This window comes from Bufo gargarizans, chromosome 5 (genome assembly GCF_014858855.1).
Source record: "Bufo gargarizans isolate SCDJY-AF-19 chromosome 5, ASM1485885v1, whole genome shotgun sequence".
NCBI lineage: Eukaryota > Metazoa > Chordata > Amphibia > Anura > Bufonidae > Bufo > Bufo gargarizans.
In genome coordinates, this window is record NC_058084.1 from 120,054,048 (window position 1) to 120,072,971 (window position 18,924).

The window sequence follows — 18,924 nt, forward strand, 5'->3', positions numbered from 1 at the left end:
ACCAGTTGTGATAAATTTCCCCCACTGATCTCACCTGACTGAGAGACTCTTACATTCACACGGTCAGGTTTCTGCATGCAGTTTTGGAAGTCAAAGCCAGGAGTGAATTCATGAAAAGAGGATAGGTTGTATCTATCTTGTGTCCTTTCTCTCCTTTCTGCTCCTGATATTGGCTTCCAAAACTGCATGCAGAAACCTGACTGTGAGGTTGTACTCTAAGCTCTCCCCGCTGCAGGATGATAATCTACAGCTCAGCTGTAGCAATGATGTGCCATTCTAGCACAAGTGACTGTTGAGGCCAGTGGCTGGCTGCAGCAGTGATGGGACCAAGCCACTTCCAGTACGGTGGGGACTGGAAGAGCCTGGCAATTGGGCAGTGTTGTGGGACTGTGGCAAAGTGAGTTTTTCATTTGGGCCCAGCATTGGGATTCTCTGCTCCTAGGCCAGGCAACCCCTCTGATCATCTCTCTGACTACACTGGTCACTGACTTTCAGTTTTGGAAATGGTAATCGATTTCAGAAATGTTTTATTATCGGGCAACAGTACTAATTATTAAATATAATATTTGACACTCTCCTACTTAGGTACTTTCAGGCTCTTGCCAATAATGTTACATTCACAAGATTTAAGGAGGTTTATGCCGCAGCTGCTGAAGTCCTGGGACTTGTTCTTCGATATATTGCAGATAAAGAGAAAGTATGTTAAGTTTGTGTTTTATATTGCTGTTTATTAGAGTATTTCATATATTGACCAATATAGTTTCCATCAACTGCAATCAATTGTTTACTCTCAGATGACAATGAATAATACATATAGAGGTAGATAGTGATTTCTAGAAATCAAGTAACTCCTCTATAGAAAATTTTTTAAAGGTGTTGTCTTCTCCCTTATAAGTGATGACCTATCCTCGTGCCAGTCTGCTGATAACTGTTCTGCATTAGCTCCAGTGCCAAAACCACTCCACTTGGTCCATTTCCCAACTGATCGAGCTGTGTAGTTGTGGTGCTTGAGCTACTGCAGATCATCTAATCAGCAGAGCGAGAGAGGCTCCTTGTTAACACTTTCTTCATTCTGGCCAAAAGATAAGGATCATGAACATGATCATATTTACATGGGCCCGGTATTTGAAATTGGCATTCATTCACTGAAACAAACATTGGTGCCCCGGTAGACTTGGGTAAAATAGCAATCTTGTTAAATACTATTTTTTGTTTAGTTCAGTATTGAGAGTTGTTCGTCTTTTAATATTTGACACCAGACTCTGCATTATTAAACCAAACAAAAGTGTCATGCAAAGCTTTATAATGTTGTTCTGGATCAAATCCTAGTTTTACCAAAAAGCAACTGTAACTGCAGTATCTTCAGTGTGCTGCACATAGTATAGAATAGTTTAGGGGCTCATGAACCACTTTGTAATCGATGGCTGGGTGTGGTTAGCTAGGTTAACAAGTTTCACCCCAGATTTCTCACTGAGCCTTTTTTTAAAGTTGCAATCTCACTCCAATAGGATAATGGAGTAGTAAAACTGGATTATACTTTCTAGAGAAGTCTAGGAAGTAGGCGTTCCTTCTCAGCTATCAGCTGCTTGTTTAGTGTATGTGAAGCACTGCATTTACATGCAGCGATCAGCTCCACAGTATGAGGATGATCGATGGCAGCTGCTTCTGGCTATCGCTTGTCCCCTAACAAAATTATTGCTCTTGGGCATCACAGTGCTTTTTAGACCACACTATCATCTACCCAGATTGGGCCCACACCTCAGATCATTTCACCCACGAACGAGTATTTCGCCTTTCATTTGGTGATCTAGCGCGCCTTTTAGATGTGCCAGTTATCAGGAATAAGCGTTTCTGATAATCTGCCGAAAATTGGGCCGTGTAAATTCAGCTTAATGTTTAAGGATAAGACACATTTATCAGACAATAACATTTGTTAAATGTGGCATAAAGTACGCCAATTCAGACTTGAGCAAAACGGACTTCAAATATTCACCTTATGATAAATTCCCCTATGTCTGTTCATGTTACTCAAATTGATTCTACTACTTACATCCTTTCCAATTTCTTTTCTTTACCCTAAGAACGTTGAAGGACCTGTGTTCAATTATGTAGAGAAAAATTTAAAATCACTTCACACTAGTAACAATGAAGACAAGTTCATTGTGTGCTTGAATAAAATAGTGAAAAATTGTCCACTGTTTGCGGACAGGTAAGGCAAAATAAATCATAGATATTTGGTAGTTACATTACTGTGTACATAGTCTCGAATTCTATTTCTTTCTTATTTACAGGTTTATGAATATTGTTCTCTATCAGCTTCCAAAGCTTCATGGAGTTCTCAAGACCCAATGCCTTGAAATAATTATGTCCAGGTCTGAAGAAATACCAGATCTTTTTCTTGAGCTAAAAAATCGGAATTTCAAACAAATTATGAGCAATCGGTAAGCAAGATCAAAGCTTTCTTTTTTTCCTTGATTACTTAAATAGATTTTATGGCATGGAAAACCCCTTGAAATAATCAAGAGGAAAAAAAAAAAAATATATATATATATATATATACAGACGTGGACAAAATTGTTGGTACCCTTTGGTCAATGAAAGAAAAAGTCACAATGGTCACAGAAATAACTTTAATCTGACAAAAGTAATAATAAATTAAAATTCTATAAATGTTAACCAATGAAAGTCAGACATTGTTTTTCAACCATGCTTCAACAGAATTATGTAAAAAAATAAACTCATGAAACAGGCATGGACAAAAATGATGGTACCCCTAGAAAACACAGAACATAATGTGACCAAAGGGACATGTTAATTCAAGGTGTGTCCACTAATTAGCATCACAGGTGTCTACAACCTTGTAATCAGCCATTGGGCCTATATATGGCTCCAGGTAATCACTGTGTTGTTTGGTGATATGGTGTGTACCACACTCGACATGGACCAGAGGAAGCAAAGGAAAGAGCTGTCTCAAGAGATCAGAAAGAAAATTATAGACAAGCATGTTAAAGGTAAAGGCTATAAGACCATCTCCAAGCAACTAGATGTTCCTGTGAGTACAGTTGCACATATTATTCATAAGTTTAAGATCCATGGGACTGTAGCCAACCTCCCTGGACGTGGCCGCAGGAGGAAAATTGATGACAAATCTAAGAGACGGATAATCCGAATGGTAACAAAAGAGCCTAGAAAGACTTCTAAAGAGATTCAAGGTGAACTTCATGCTCAAGGAACATCAGTGTCAGATCGCACCATCCGTCGTTGTTTGAGCCAAAGTGGACTACATGGGAGACGACCAAGGAGGACACCATTGTTGAAAACGAATCATAAAAAAGCAAGACTGGAATATGCCAAACTACATGTTGACAAGCCACAAAGCTTCTGGGAGAATGTCCTGTGGACAGATGAGACAAAAATCGAAGTTTTTGCCAAGGCACATCAGCTGTATGTTCACAGACGAAAAAATGAAGCATATCAAGAAAAGAACACTGTCCCTACTGTGAAACATGGAGGAGGCTCTGTTATGTTCTGGGGCTGCTTTGCTGCGTCTGGCACAGGGTGTCTTGAATCTGTGCAGGGTACAATGAAATCTCAAGACTATCAAGGAATTCTAGAGAGAAATGTACTAGCCAGTGTCAGAAAGCTTGGTCTCAGTCGCAGGTCATGGGTCTTGCAACAGGACAATGACCCAAAACACACCGCTAAAAACACCCAAGAATGGCTAAGAGGAAAAAATTGGACTATTCTAAAGTGGCCTTCTATGAGCCCTGACCTCAATCCTATTGAGCATCTTTGGAAGGAGCTGAAACATGCAGTCTGGAAAAGGCACCCTTCAAACCGGACACAACTGGAGCAGTTTGCTCATGAGGAGTGGGCCAAAATACCTGCTGAGAGGTGCAGATGTCTCATTGACAGTTACAGGAAGCGTTTGATTGCAGTGATTGCCTCAAAAGGTTGCGCAACAAAATATTAAGTTAGGGGTACCATCATTTTTGTCCATGCCTGTTTCATGAGTTTATTTTTTTACATAATTCTGTTGAAGCATGGTTGAAAAACAATGTCTGACTTTCATTGGTTAACATTTATAGAATTTTAATTTATTATTACTTTTGTCAGATTAAAGTTATTTCTGTGACCATTGTGACTTTTTCTTTCATTGACCAAAGGGTACCAACAATTTTGTCCACGTCTGTATATATATATATATACTTCAGGAATCCCCCTCTACTCCTGTTCTGAAGCTGCACAATTCTCCCAACGCCCTCTACTTCCCGATGCAGCATGTGACCACTGCAGTGAATTAAGCTGCGTTTTGCTGCACGGAACAGCTGACTGTCGAGAAGGAAACGTTCCAACAGTCGTTGCTCATTAAGTGGAGGTGAAGCGCTGCATTTACATATAGTATCGCCTCCACAGTATGAATAAGAGCGATGGCTGCTGCTATTGGTTGTCCCCATACAAAATTATTGTTCCTGGGCAGTGCTGTTTATACAGTATGATCTGCCTGGGAACGATAATTGAGGTGTCCACACCTCAGATCATTTCACCCTATCAATGAGCATTTCACTCGTTCCTAGGGTGATATGCGGCAACTTTACACAGTCTGATTATCTGGAACGAGTGTTTGTGGGAAACATTAGGCTGTGTAAATGTGTCTTTACTGTCTTCATCAGTTCAGCACAGGTTACTAGAACAAGTATGGTGGGGGATGTGTGCGTCTTTTTATGTGTGTGTGTGTGTGTGTGTGTGTGTGTACATATATATAGAAATCGGTAGGTGGTGCCAATGACAATCAACCAAATAGGATTGCCCCTCCCAGGGACTAAAGGTATGAGCTATACCAACGACCTGTTAGAGCTATAGGCCGACTTGAAAGACAGAGGCTGCCACGTAGGCACCAGACACCAATCCAAACTAAGACTACCTGAGGAAGAGGGTAGCGTGAAGCAGTCACAGTATCCAGCAGGAGTGCCAAAATACCATCTATGACAGGGGGGATAAGGCTATTGTAGGTACCGTGTCCAGCCAATAGGCCACCCATGGAACGGGATGCCATGCAACAAGGAACAAATGAGAGTAGTCACGGTAGACAATGTTGAAGCAATTACTCTACCCAAGAAAGACGGATAATGTAATAGGAGGAAGAGTTTCCAGTGGTAGTGGAATTACTCCGCTGACAGAAAGAGGAGAACCGAAAAGATGTATAGGGTCCACTGGTAGTACAAGCACTACTGGTTGTGCAACTAGTCAATGGGGGGAGGGTAATGCTACAGGATCTCTAGCACACAATTGTGGTGCAACTAATCCCCCAATAGAAGAGGGAAAGCAGACAGGACAGATGATATCCAGTATGAGAGTAATTGCTCCGCCTGCGGAGGGGTTAATGCGACAGGACTTATGGTATCCGGTGGAAGTGCAATACTCCGCCTAAGGAAGGGGGGTAATGTGACAGTCTATCCAGGATCCAGTGATAGTGCAATTACGCTATAGAAGCAGGATAATGCTACAGGATCTACAGTATGCGACTGCGGTGCAAGTAAACCACCTAGATAAGGGGAAAACCGTCAGGACAGATGATATCCAGCATTAGTGCAATCACTCTGCCTGTGTAGGGAGCAATGCAACATGGACATATAGTATTTGGTGGAAGTGCAGTAACTCCGTCTAAGGAAGAAGGGTAATGCGATAGTCTGTACAGGATCCAGAGTAAGTTCAAATACTCCCACTACAGAAGCAGGGTAATGCTACCGGAAGAATAGGATCCAGTGGTAGTGCAACTACGCTGCCTCTGGAAGGAGGGTAACTCTACCAGATGTACGGTATCCAGTGGTAGTATAAATATTCCGCCCATGGAAAGAGGACCATGCTACCGGACGTATAGGAACCAACGGGATGGAAACACTCCGCTGATAGAGGATTACTCTGCCCATGGAAAGAGGATAATGCTACGGGCTGTACAGTTCCCAGTGGAAGTGCAATTACTCCGCCTACGGAAGGAGGGTAATGGCACAGGCTGTACAGTATCCAGTGGTTGTCCTATTACACCGCCTATGGAAGGAGGATAATGCAATGGGCTGTACAGTATACCATGGTAGAGCAAGTACACCGCCTAGGAAGGAGGGTAGCGCTACAGGCTGTACGGCATCCAGTGCAAGGACAATTACTCTGCTTATGGAAGGAGGGTAATGCTACAGGCTGTACGGTATCCACTGCAAGGACAATTACTCCGCCTATGGAAGGAGGGTAATGCTACAAGCTATACGGTATCTAGTGCAAGGGCAATTACTCCGCCTATGGAAGGAGGGTAATGCTACAGGCTGTACGGTATCCAGTGCAAGGGCAATTACTCCGCCTATGGAAGGAGGGTAATGCTACAAGCTGTACGGTATCCAGTGCAAAGGCAATTACTCTGCGTATGGAAGGAGGGTAATGCTACAGACTGTATGGTATCCAGTGCAAGGGCAATTACTCCGCCTATGGAAGGAAGGTAATGCTACAAGCTGTACGGTATCCAGTGCAAAGGCAATTACTCGGCCTATGGAAGGAGGGTAATGCTACAGACTGTATGGTATCCAGTGCAAGGGCAATTACGCCGCCTATGGAAGGAAGGTAATGCTACAAGCTGTACGGTATCCAGTGCAAAGGCAATTACTCGGCCTATGGAAGGAGGGTAATGCTACAAGCTGTACGGTATCCAGTGCAAGGGCAATTACTCTGCCTATGAAAGGAGGGTAATGCTACAGGCTGTATTGTATCCAGTGCAAGGGCAATTACTCCGCCTATGGAAGAAGGATAATTCTACAGGCTGTACGGTATCCAGTGTAAGGGTAATTACTCAGTCTATGCTACAGGCTGTACATCAGCCAGTGGTAGTGCAAGTACTCCGCCTATGGAAGGAGGGAAATGCTACAGGCTGTATGGAATCCAGTGCATGGGCAATTACTCCGCCTATCAAAAGAGGCGGAGGCTAAGGCTAGTTTCACACTAGCGGCAGGGGACTCTGGCATACATTACTGCATACAGTACTTTTAGTCCGGCTGCCTCTCGCCGTGCGCTGCCCTGCCCCCGCCGGAACTCCGCCCCCATTATAGCCAATGAGGACAGAGGGGCAGTCCGGGGGCACACATGAACTAGCGGCAGGACGTATCCGACACACTGTTCACCCGCCGGAACAGCCTGCCGGAGTTCCCTGCCGCTAATGTGAAAGTACCCTAATTCTACAGTATGTCCAGGGTGCAGTGGTGAGCGCACACATTCCACCTAAGGAGGGAAGGGAATGTACAGGACTCACAGAATTCAGTGGTAGTGTAACTACTCTGCCTATAGAAGGAAGGTAAGCTACAGGGAGTGCGGTACCCAGCGTAAGTGCCAGGATTCTGCTTGCGCTATAGGACGTATGTATCCAGCAGTAGGGTACAGAAATTAATTCTGCTTACATAATGGCTTGGGAACTAGGTTCAGAAGGACCATATAGCTCCAAGGGTTAATAAAAAAAAATAAAAAAAAAAATATATATATATATATATATATATATATATATATATATATATATTTTTTTTTTTATTTTTTTTTTATTTTTTTTTACATACAGTTCGCATCTAACAAAACAGAGCTAGAGGAACTGAACCCACATCAGTCTGTTCACTGTAAGCCTCAGCAGAGAGCCCAGTAAGCACTTTTCTCAGCACAGTAGTACCGAGGCAAGGAAGGGGTTAAGCAGAAGACAGGGGCGGAGCTTATTTGGCAGCTGGTGGGGCGAAAAAACAGATCCCGCCCCCGGAACACGCTGGGAGATGTGGCCTAGTAGGCCGTAGAGCCGGTGCCTCGAGTACAGACGGGGCCGACCTGAAGAACTTTCCAATTGGGGCGGTGATTTATGGAGGGAGCGGCCTTACAGAGTAGAAAAGCGGCGGCAGCCCGCCCAAGGAGACATGCGACCGCCGGGACTGGCTTGCAGGACGCGGATGGGGCCGGGGACCGGAGGTGGGACTGAGGCGGTGAGTCACCACATACAGGGGCCAAGGTCTAGGAGAAACGACATATATTCCTCTGTTCACTTAGCTAACACAGGAGAAGGGGGGCTCAGGCACAGGGGGAAGAAGAGTTGGTAGGTAATATACTTACCCAGACGGTTTCTGCCCACCCTGATTTTAGCAGTGTCACCTTCCTCAGTGTGCTGCCCCTTGGGGAGGGGGGGGGGGGGGGGGCTACACCGGTAACAGGGGGGACTTCCAGAAGTAGTAGCCAAGGTGACACTGTAGCTGGCGTGTAACAGCTGATTTAAGATCCACTGTTCCTCCTGGTCTTCCAGAGGTGGGGAACGAGCAGCAGGATTGAGGACCCGCTGGTCTCCCCGCTCAAGTGTGGGGAAAAACAGGTGGTCAGAACCCACCTGCAGCCCGAACCTGAAAAATAAAATAAAAAGGAAAAAACTTTGGCAGACCTGCAGAAAAAATATCTGCCTCCTACGGACACTAAGCTAAAAAACTGATTAGCTCAGTGTCTGCAGGAGGGGTATAGCTGAGAGGTGGAGCGAACACTTTTTTTTTTGCTTAGTGTCTATACCCCATGGTCTTCTGTGTCCCCCAATGATACGAGCGAGAAAAGGACATGTGATGAAGTTTTTTTTTTTATGGCTTTCATTTCAAGAACAGTGGTAGTCTATGGGGTTATTCACGTAGATTTTTTTTTGATGGGCATTGAAAAATGGACATCAAAATATGCAACATGTTCTATATTATCAATTTTCACGGACCAACAGCCCCCATACAATTGGAGGAGACCATTCCGTTTCTCACCCTTTCCCCCTAGCTTGTTGTATTGTTCTCAGTTTATACCTCAGCTACAATATGTTGGCTTGGTATCACTAGGAATAACGCACAAATATTGCAGATGTAATAGAAGACACCTTAGTTAAAGGGGTTGTCCGAGTTATGAAAAAAAAATAGCACTATAAATCTGATGGGCAGCAATATATAACTAAGAGAAGAAAGTTTTAGGCAAAAAAAATACAGTGCTGCCCAGTGACATGTCTGCCTGCTGGGATACTCAGCAGCATGTTGTATTTGTAGGACTACAAATCCTAGCTGTACAATGACACTGCTGATACACACAGGATCTTCCCCATACCTGTTCTTGTGCAATGCTCTGCAGAACTCCTCTGTCAGCTACTGTGCCCAGCATTTGTCTCCTCACTGCCTGCAGCTACTCAGTAAAGCCTTCAGCCTGAGTCTCTGCTGTTGAAGGGGTTAATGTTTTTCCTCAAGAATCCAGGGAGACCGCAATAAGCAGCAGCTGGCAGTGCAGGGGGCGTCGCCAGCACAGTGAGGTGTACAGGCACATACCTGCTCTCTCAGGCTTGTGCACGAAACATCATCAGAGCAGGGAGAGTAGCTGACATCACAGGTTATGTGACCCTCTGACAAAACAGCAACTGGAGATGCAGTAAGTGCATAATTACATTTGCCTAGTTAGAAACATACAAATAACAAAAACATAACTTAGACAAACCCTTTAACTACAGTGTAGTACAACATATACAAATATTTTTAATATCATGGTCATATCCATATACGTACACCATGTAACTGGCCTATAGTCTAACAATATAGACAGCAGATACTTAGCCTAAGGGCTCATTCAGACCACCGTTTGGATGGTATTGCAAAATTTTGGAACGGGTGCTTACCTATTCCATTAAATGGGACGCAATCCGTAGTTCCATTCTGCAGCCCCGCAAAAAAAAAGATAGAGCATGTCCTATTCTTGTCCACAATTGTGGACAAAAATAGGCATTTCTATAATAGTGGCAGCTATGTGCCGTCCGCAAATTGTGGAAAGCGCACAGTCCGGTATCCGTGTTTTGCGGATCTGCAATTTGCGGACAACTAAACACGGAGGTCATCTGAATGAGCCCTTAGAATGTAAGATGGTCCTGTAAGACTTCACAGGAAGCTGGTCTGGGTGAGTACTGCTCCTGTTTCTAGGATTATTGCTATTAACACCTGCCTACCCAGAATCTGTTGTACCTGTGATTGTCAGCACAGGAAAAGATTGGGTCATGACTATGGACATGGCAGAATGAAGTTACTCTCTCAACCATGTGTCTAGTTTAATTTAAATATCATAACAGGACTGAATCTCAGCCCTGTAACAGGGATGCAGAGGTAGCAGCACCTTTGCCCATAAGCATACGGGAGGCCCAAAAAGTCCAACTGCCTTATCAGAATGCACCAGTATTATAAAAATGGTGCAGTGTGGAGCGGGCCCTTCTACAGTATTGCAATGGGGCCCTGTAGCTTCAAGTTAGGCCACTGAGTAGTGTCTTATAGAGGAGCAGTATTGAGCGTAATAGGCAGTCAGAACCTCATTCTTGCCTAATCTAACTTCAAGGCTGATGACTCCTGTCTTCCATACAGTACCACTGATATCTAGTACTTTTATTTCCAAAATTGTATTTGCTAATGTTTTCATACTTCTCATTTCCTTTCAGAGATGATGAAAGACAGAGAGTGTGCCTTGATATAGTATATAAGTTGTTAGCCAAGCTGAAACCATCTGAGCTTCGTGAACTATTGCCATCTGTAATTGCATTTAGTTGTCACAAATTTCCTGTTTGTCGGGAACGCATGTATGATATTCTCATGTGGATCTATGACAATTACAGGTAATAAGCCCTACTTTCATCTGCTCGTTATCATGTTTACAGGCGCATTGAAAAAATGTTTTATATTTATTTTATCATCTATTATGTTTAACCCTTTGCTCAATGCCCGACATGCCTTGGTCAATTTGAAAGCCCAAAAAAGTTTTAACTTGGCCTATCAGTTCTAAGAAAAAGAAGAAAAGTGACATTACAGATGTCGTCCCTGTTCCTCTTCAATCGGGATATGGCGTGCGGCATGCGATAACCAGCTTTGAAACAAAAACCTTTGCGTTACAGCACCTTACAAAATAACGCAAAAGGTTAGCTTTTTTTCCCCCAAAGCTGGTCATTTAGTGCCACTCATTTCAGGATATTATGAGCCAAGAGGAGAGGTAATGGAGGGCACGCTGTGTCAGTAGATTAAATTGTAAGAAATCTTTGAAATGAATGTCACTAACAAAATAGAGAATTATCCTCTGTATTACAAGGATACAGTTTATACTTTCATTTTTTACTTCAGTGCAATCGACCATCTCCTCCAGCTGTTCTATATCACATAGGAGAATCATCTGACTTTGCTGCTAAATCGGAAAAATCCAGTACGAAATAATAGTAGATAGGAGCAGAGATCTTTACCTACTGCATAGGCAGACTCCCCCTCACAGTCATGTTTTCCAGCTCAAAACACTGAGACAGCCGACGTGCTTCCTAGGAGTTATGGTAGTGCCACAGGCTGAAAGGGAAGTGTCAGGTTTCGGTACATTAGTAGATGGTGAAAACAGAAGAGGTTCCGTTTTTGAAAGATTCAGTTGCAGATAGACAGAGGACATTGTCAGAGACAGCATAGGGGGTGATGTCACAGGATGAAGTGTATAGTTTGGTGTTGTCAGCATAGAGATGGTACTAAAAACCAAATCTACAGATAGTCTGTCATATAGCGTCTGTTTAGAGAGAAAAGAGAGGACCCAGGACTGAGCCCTGGGGAACCCTGACAGCAAGGGAAAGAGGAGAAGTAGAACCAGCGAATGACACACTGAAGGAGCCAGAGAAATAGGAAGAAAACCAAGAGGGAGCATAGATTTGATAGAGGTTATATATTTTAGTCTCCTATTAATCTATAGGATTTCCAAAGGTCCCCTTTAAAGACTAAATTATTAGTTATTCCTTTATCAGGGATGCACACACCTTGTCTGAGGGCCACATTGTCAGATTGAACCATTCTGAAAGGCCGCAGTAAAGGTTAAATGGGTATTACTGTCTGAGACATTAATGGCATGGTAATACCTTTAATGGTTTTACCTCCAGGACTCCCACCTTTTGGGAGAATGGGGTCCTCCTCTGCACAGTTCACACACCAGTAAGTGTGTGTCTTACCTTAGCATTTTTATGTCAATTGCAGAAACAGCCGAATGTTTTCCTACTGCCATATTCCTAATGCCATAAACTACAATAAAGATAGCCGTATTCATGAATGGCCACCCCTGCACTTCGTCTGCCCCGTACTGGAGTGCAACACAGGGATCAGAAGACCCCCATTCTGCCAATATATGTGGGTTTCAGAGATGGCCTCACAGTGCACCATTAATACTTACCTGTCCCTGCTACCGCACTAGATGCTACTACTTCTTATTGACATGGAAAATGCATGTGAGCAGTGACCAGACACAAACGAGCATTTCTGTGTCCAGTTGGTTGGGGGCCACACAGAATGCCATCCAAGGCCACATGTGGCCACCAGGCTGTGTACCCCTGCTTTAGGCTACTTTCACACTGGCGTTTTGGCTTTCCGTTTGTGAGATCCATTCAGGGCTCTCACAAGCTGTCTAAAACGGATCGGGGTCCGCTCAGAATGCATTGGTTTGCCTCCGTTCCATCTCCATTCCGCTTTGGAGGCGGAAAGCAGCGTTTTGGTGTCCATCTGACGAAACTGAGCCAAACTGATCCGTTCTGACACAAAATGTAAGTCAATGGGGACGGATCCGTTTTCTATGACACAATCTGGCACAATAAAAAAAACGGATCCGTCCACTATTGACTTTCAATGGTGGCTAAGACAGATCCATCTTGGCTATGTTAAAGATAATAGAAACGGATCCGTTCTGAACGGATGCAGACGGTTGTATTATCTGATTGGATCCGTCTGTGCAGATCCATGACTGATCCGCACCAAGCGCGAGTGTTAAAGCAGCCTTAAATGAATACTTGTGGCAAGCAGGGCCAGAGATGCTTTAGAAAATACTTGTGCAATGCTCTGCCCTATCAGGTCCTGCCAGAGTTTCTGTATCTAATCATGTGTGTATTAAACCTTATGTTCCAGAGATCTAGAGAGCCAATCGGATAGTGATTCGCAGGAGGTCTTTAATATGGCCAAGGAGGCATTACTTGAAGGACTGGTAGATGAAAATGCAGAGCTTCAGTAAGTGTAAACTATTGTATTCTCCTTTACTAAATCTTATTTTAGTCTTGAGCACTGTATATAAATTAATTCAACAGATAACCTGTCAAACAAGGTTAAAGAGGTTGTCTGGGCTACAGATAATGATGACCTATCCTCAGGACTGGTCATCAATATCAAAGCAGTGGGGGTCTGACACCTGGCCCACCTACCGATCATCTGTTACCAGCAGCAACTGGCACTGGAAACTAAACCGTGGACAGCCAGAATGGGCCGTACCGCATTTTGTCCACTGTGTAGGGGCCGTACCTGCATTCTATAGCTCTGGTACCATTCACATGAATGATAGCCGGGCAGCAGTACTCCAGCACAGCCACTGCCCGGTATATGGAGCCTAATGTTTCCAGCTCAGTCTACAATTATGTTTCCCATGCCAGTGGCTGCCACAAACAGCTGATCGGGGAGAGTGCCTGGTGACTACCATGGGATGGGTCATCAGTATCTGTAGCCTGGGCAAACCCTTTAAGGAACTTTACAAATGTTGACTGATTTCAGAGCTAAAATCTCTGAAACGCAAGTGCATTGTTGACTATATTGTGAATTCTAATGCAGCATCAGTACAAGGTAATAAAACTTGATGGTAAACATTTAATAAAGAGTATATCCAGGCTCCGTATGTAGCACTGTTACTTTACAGCAATGAGGTATGGAGTTTGTATAATAATAATAAAAAAAAATTATATAGCGCCACCATATTCCGCAGCGCTTTACAAGTTCATAGGTTTCATAAACAAAATAAAAATAACTGGATAATATGCAACTGAAACACTAGGAGTCAGGGCCCTGCTCGCAAGAGCTTACAATGTATGAGGAATTGGGGGTGACACATAAGGTAGTTGATTGTGATAAGTAGGATTTGAGCCATTATTGAACAGACAGGAGTGGTGCCGGACGATCTGCTTCGGGTTTGGGATTGTTAGAGGATCGAGTTCAGGCCAGAGGAGTTGGTGGGGGAAGGTTTAGTCTGGGAAAAATCATTTTAGGTAGCTTGATAAGCCTGCCTGAAAAGATGTGTTTTCAAGGCACGTTTGACGGTGGAGAAGTTGTAGATTGACCTAGTATTCCGGGGCAGAGTATTCCAGAGAATAGGTGCAGCTCGAGAAAAGTCTTGAATATGGTAGTGAGAGGTACGAATTATGGAGGATATTAATCTTAGGTCGCTAACAGAAAGGAGAGCACGAGTAAGGTGGTAGATGGAGATGAGGGAGGAGATATATGGAGGTGCGGCAATGTGCTGAGCTTTGAGGGTGAGAAGTTTGTGTATTCTCCACTTCTTAGTGTGGGTATTCACCAGACACCCCAGTTTTTTTTTTTTCACACTCCACTGAGTTACTAATAATAATCACAGGTTACTTCGTGCTGTATTTGAGATGAGGAATTTAGATTAGGGCTGAAACGATTACTCACATGAATCAATTAACTCGACACTAAAAAATAATCGATGCAAATTTTTTGCATCAATGATTCGTTTGTGCAATGTGACCATGGAGTAAGAGGGAAGAGCTTGCTATTACTCATGCTCCATGGCCCCACGCCTGCCCACACAGTGCTGCACTGGATCCTGACGTACACACATCGTCTGGATACAGTGCATGCAGTATGACCTTATGCTCTGTGACGTCAGGTCCCAGTGCAGCACGTGAAGAAGAGGATGGATATCTCTGGATTGTCGTCAGTGCCCCTACAGGAAAGGTAAGTATTTTAGTTCACTGCCACTGTGGCTGGGCAGTGATGGCTAGTAGGGGGAGTGGGGGAACTGATGGCACTGGGAGCAGTTGGTGGCCTTCCTTCAAGCCTCGACCCTCCTGGCATCCCCGTCAACAGGGCTCCAAGTCCTATAAGCCCAAGACTTCCTCTGCATTACGTGCAGCTTCAGGCACCCTCCGATCGGGTGGGCGGCCGCCTTAATCTGTTTCAGCATGTTTGGCTGGATCACGTCTCGGATGCTTGGGGGTGAGAGGTCATCGCAGAGGGTTACAAGCTGGAGTTCAGGTCCGCCCCTCTGTCCCGTTTTTTTTTTTTTCGCTCATCTTCTCCGACCTCTCCCCCTGCCACAAATTCATTGTTTCAGGCTATTCACACACTTCTGCGGCAGGAAGTGATTGTCCTGGTTCCTGTGCAAGACCGTTTTCGCTGGTTCTACTCCAATATCTTTGTGGTCCCCAAAAAGGAGGGCACGTTTTGTCCTGTTCTTGACCTCAAGGCACTCAACCGCTTCCTTTGGATCCGCCGCTTCCGGATGGAGTCCCTGAGATTGTTGCGTAGCTATCCACCCTCTGTCTTCAGATTCTCCCCTTCTTGCGGCCCTGTCCTCTTCCCGTTTGTCACTGCATTCGGGCTCTGGGTCACATGGTCTCTGCCTTCGAAACTATTCCCTATGCTCAGTTCCATACCAGGACTCTTCTTCTGACCAATTGGGACCGTTCCCCAGCCTCTCTAGATGGCCCTTATGTCTCTCTGCCTTGACCCGCCGGGCCCTCAATTGGTGGACGGTTTCCCTGATGCTGACGTCAGGCCGCTCGTTCCTTCCTCTCCGTTGGACGGTGTTGACAGTGGACGCAAGCCTCCGAGGGGGGGGGGGGGGGGGGGTGTTGGGAAATCTATCCGTTCAAGGCATGTGTGGTCACACGAGGAGCGCTCCCAATCAACATTCTGGAATTGAGAGCGATTAGTCTCTCTCTGCGGCATTGGACCGACCATTTCCTGGGACGTCCGGTTTGAGTTCAGTCCAAAAACTCCACGGCTGTGGCGTACCTCAATGACCAGGCCGGCAGCCATGGCAGAAACAGCTCTGATCTTCAGCTGGGTGGAGAACCATGTTCTGGCGCTGTTGGCAGTCCACACCCCCTGCGTCAACAACTGGATCGCCAACTTCTTCAGCTGGAAGAGTCTCGATCCTGTCGAATGGGCTCTTCACCCGCAGGTTTTTCTAGCCGTCTGCGAGGGATGGGGTCGGCCGGAAGTGTATCTCATGGCCTCCCACTTCAACCACAAGGTTGAGGACTTTGTTGCGCGGTCCAGGGATCCCATGGCCCTGGCGTGCAACGCTCTAGTGATTCAGTGGAGTCAGTTCACGTTTCTTTATGTGTTCCCTCCTCTTCCTCTCATTCCACTTCTCCTCCAGAAGATCAGGTCCGAAGGTCTGCCAGTCATTCTCGTGGCCTCACCGAGTGTGGCACGCATCTCTTACCAGTTATCAGTTACCCTCCTTGCCAACGAACCCTGGCGTCTTCCTCTTCGGGAGGACCTCTTGTCGCAGGGACCGATCTTCCATCTGAATTTAGGGTCGCTGTTGAAGCCGCAGTACTAAGGGCTCAGGGTTTCTTGGATGCTGTTGTCCAGACCATGATTCGTGCCAGAAAGCCGTTGTCTTTCCGAATCTACCACTGGACCTGGAAATCCTACTTTAGTTGGTGCGAGCGTCATCAGCTGTCTCCAGTTGGTTTCTCGTTGCCGCGACTCTTGTCTTTCGTGCAGTCGGGCATGGACTTGGGGCTGGCTCTCAGCTCCCTCAAAGGGCAAGTTTCGTCTCTCTCCATTCTTTTTCAGCGAAACTTGGCTTTGCTTTCTGCGGTTCAGACTTTTCTGCAGGGAGTTGCGCATGCTGCGCCCCTTTCCGTCCTCCGTTTAATCCTTGGGATCTTAATCTAATTCTCAACGCTCTCCAGTCTTCACCGTTTGAGCCTTTGCAGCAGGTGTCTCTTTGCTTCCTGTCCTACAAGGTCGCCTTTTTGGTGTCAATCCCTTCCATCCATGGCGTGTCGGAACTCGCGGCTCTTTCATGTCAGTCGCCTTTCCTGATCCTCCATCAGGCCAAAGTAGTCTTTAGCCCTTTCCAGTCCTTCAGGAATATAGAATTTAACGTGCTTAAATTTAAAACTATACCTTTATTATTCAACTGGGTTATAGAGCAAAAAGAGGTTTGCTCCAAGTGATATCCCGACTATGATACATACATTGGGACAAAGACTCCTCTTATAGAGAGGGAATAGATTCTGACATACGGTCAATAAAGTGCCGACTTGGTAAAAAAAGAGAGAATGGTGGGTAGATGTATGGGAAAATATTCTTTCCCTAGATGACCCTCAAGATCTAAGATCCTGTGCCCAGGGTTGTCCCCTGATGGTGGAGACACCCTGTCCCCGTACCTAAGTCTCTTTATTGCCCTAAAGAGGCCCTACTGGAAGACCTGGATTGAAAGCAAATAGATCCAGGGAAAAACAAAAAAACACACATATATAGATGAAATCATGTGTAGACAATAAAAATAACCCCAACGCGTTTCAGCTGCAGATAGCAGCTCATCAGGGGGTGATGTGAACGTAGGGAACAGCAAAAAAAACCGATAACGTAAAATGATACTTAGCTCCTATGTAGTATATATAACCTGTATATATCTCGGCGTCCGGAAGTGTCGCCACATGCCGGCGCTTTAATTCTGGATACAGCCAGCCCCACCTGAGCCCTCTAGCCTCCTATACCCTGGATGCATCTTCTCCAAGGGCCCCCCTCTGATCGGTGAGCATTATTTTTTTCTCTGACATGGTGAGAGGTATTTATTGGTCCTCCACCATGTAACCTATATCTGATTTATTGTGTCTTTACCCACAGGTAATGTCTCCCTTGACAGAGGTTGCTCATCATCACTATTAGAACCTAACAGGTTATATATACTACATAGGAGCTAAGTATCATTTTACGTTATCAGTTTTTTTTTGCTGTTCCCTACGTTCACATCACCCCCTGATGAGCTGCTATCTGCAGCTGAAACGCGTTGGGGTTATTTTTATTGTCTACACATGATTTCATCTATATATGTGTGTTTTTTTGTTTTTCCCTGGATCTATTTGCTTTCAATCCAGGTCTTCCAGTAGGGCCTCTTTAGGGCAATAAAGAGACTTAGGTACGGGGACAGGGTGTCTCCACCATCAGGGGACAACCCTGGGCACAGGATCTTAGATCTTGAGGGTCATCTAGGGAAAGAATATTTTCCCATCCATCTACCCACCACCCCCATTCTCTCTTTTTTTACCAAGTCGGCACTTTATTGACCGTATGTCAGAATCTATTCCCTCTCTATAAGAGGAGTCTTTGTCCCAATGTATGTATCATAGTCGGGATATCACTTGGAGCAAACCTCTTTTTGCTCTATAACCCAGTTGAATAATAAAGGTATCGTTTTAAATTTAAGCACGTTAAATTCTATATTCTTTAAAACTTAAACTTTGTACGTGTAGTATATCTACAACTTCAACCTTTATAAGTCTGCTTTCTTTCCAGTCCTTCCTTCCGAAGGTTGTGTCAGCATTCCATCTAACACCCGTCTCATCCTCTCTTGATTTAGCTGCTTCTCTGAGGTGTAGAGTTTTGCAGACAGCGGTTCTCTAATTGGCAGTAGGGTTTCTTGTTATTCCCACCCTTGGGACTGCTCTGTAACGTCCCATGGTCAAGTGTGTGTCCCCCAATGATACAGATGAGAAAACTAGATTTTTGTATTTACCTTAAAATCTGTTTCTCTTCCGTTCATTGGGGGACACAGCTCCCACCCTTTCTCTTATTTATGGGCCTTTTCTGCGTCTGTACATAGTTTGCTTTTCCTGTTTTTGTCTTGCTTCTCCTACTGCTTTTGCACTAACTGATTTAGTTTGGTCCCTGTAGGACGGGTATAGCTCAAGGGAGGAGCTCACACCTTTTGTGCTTAGTGTCCGCCTCCTAGCGACAACAGCTATACCCATGGTCAAGCCTGTGTCCCCCAATGAACGGAAGAGAAACAGATTTTACGGTAAGTACAAAAATCTAGTTTTTAATTAGCTTTTTCTTATTA

General features: G+C 44.7%; 1 protein-coding gene across 2 annotated transcripts in view; it reads left to right on the top strand.

The window, feature by feature from the left end:
* Positions 1-18,924, top strand: part of PRKDC (protein kinase, DNA-activated, catalytic subunit) — a 408,896-nt gene that overhangs the window by 304,446 nt on the left and 85,526 nt on the right. For both annotated transcript variants that reach the window (XM_044294047.1, XM_044294048.1), the window contains 5 exons: positions 586-697; positions 2,082-2,209; positions 2,292-2,441; positions 10,493-10,666; positions 12,963-13,061. In XM_044294047.1, the coding sequence (XP_044149982.1) occupies positions 586-697; positions 2,082-2,209; positions 2,292-2,441; positions 10,493-10,666; positions 12,963-13,061 (663 nt within the window). The remainder of the gene's footprint in view (positions 1-585; positions 698-2,081; positions 2,210-2,291; positions 2,442-10,492; positions 10,667-12,962; positions 13,062-18,924) is intronic.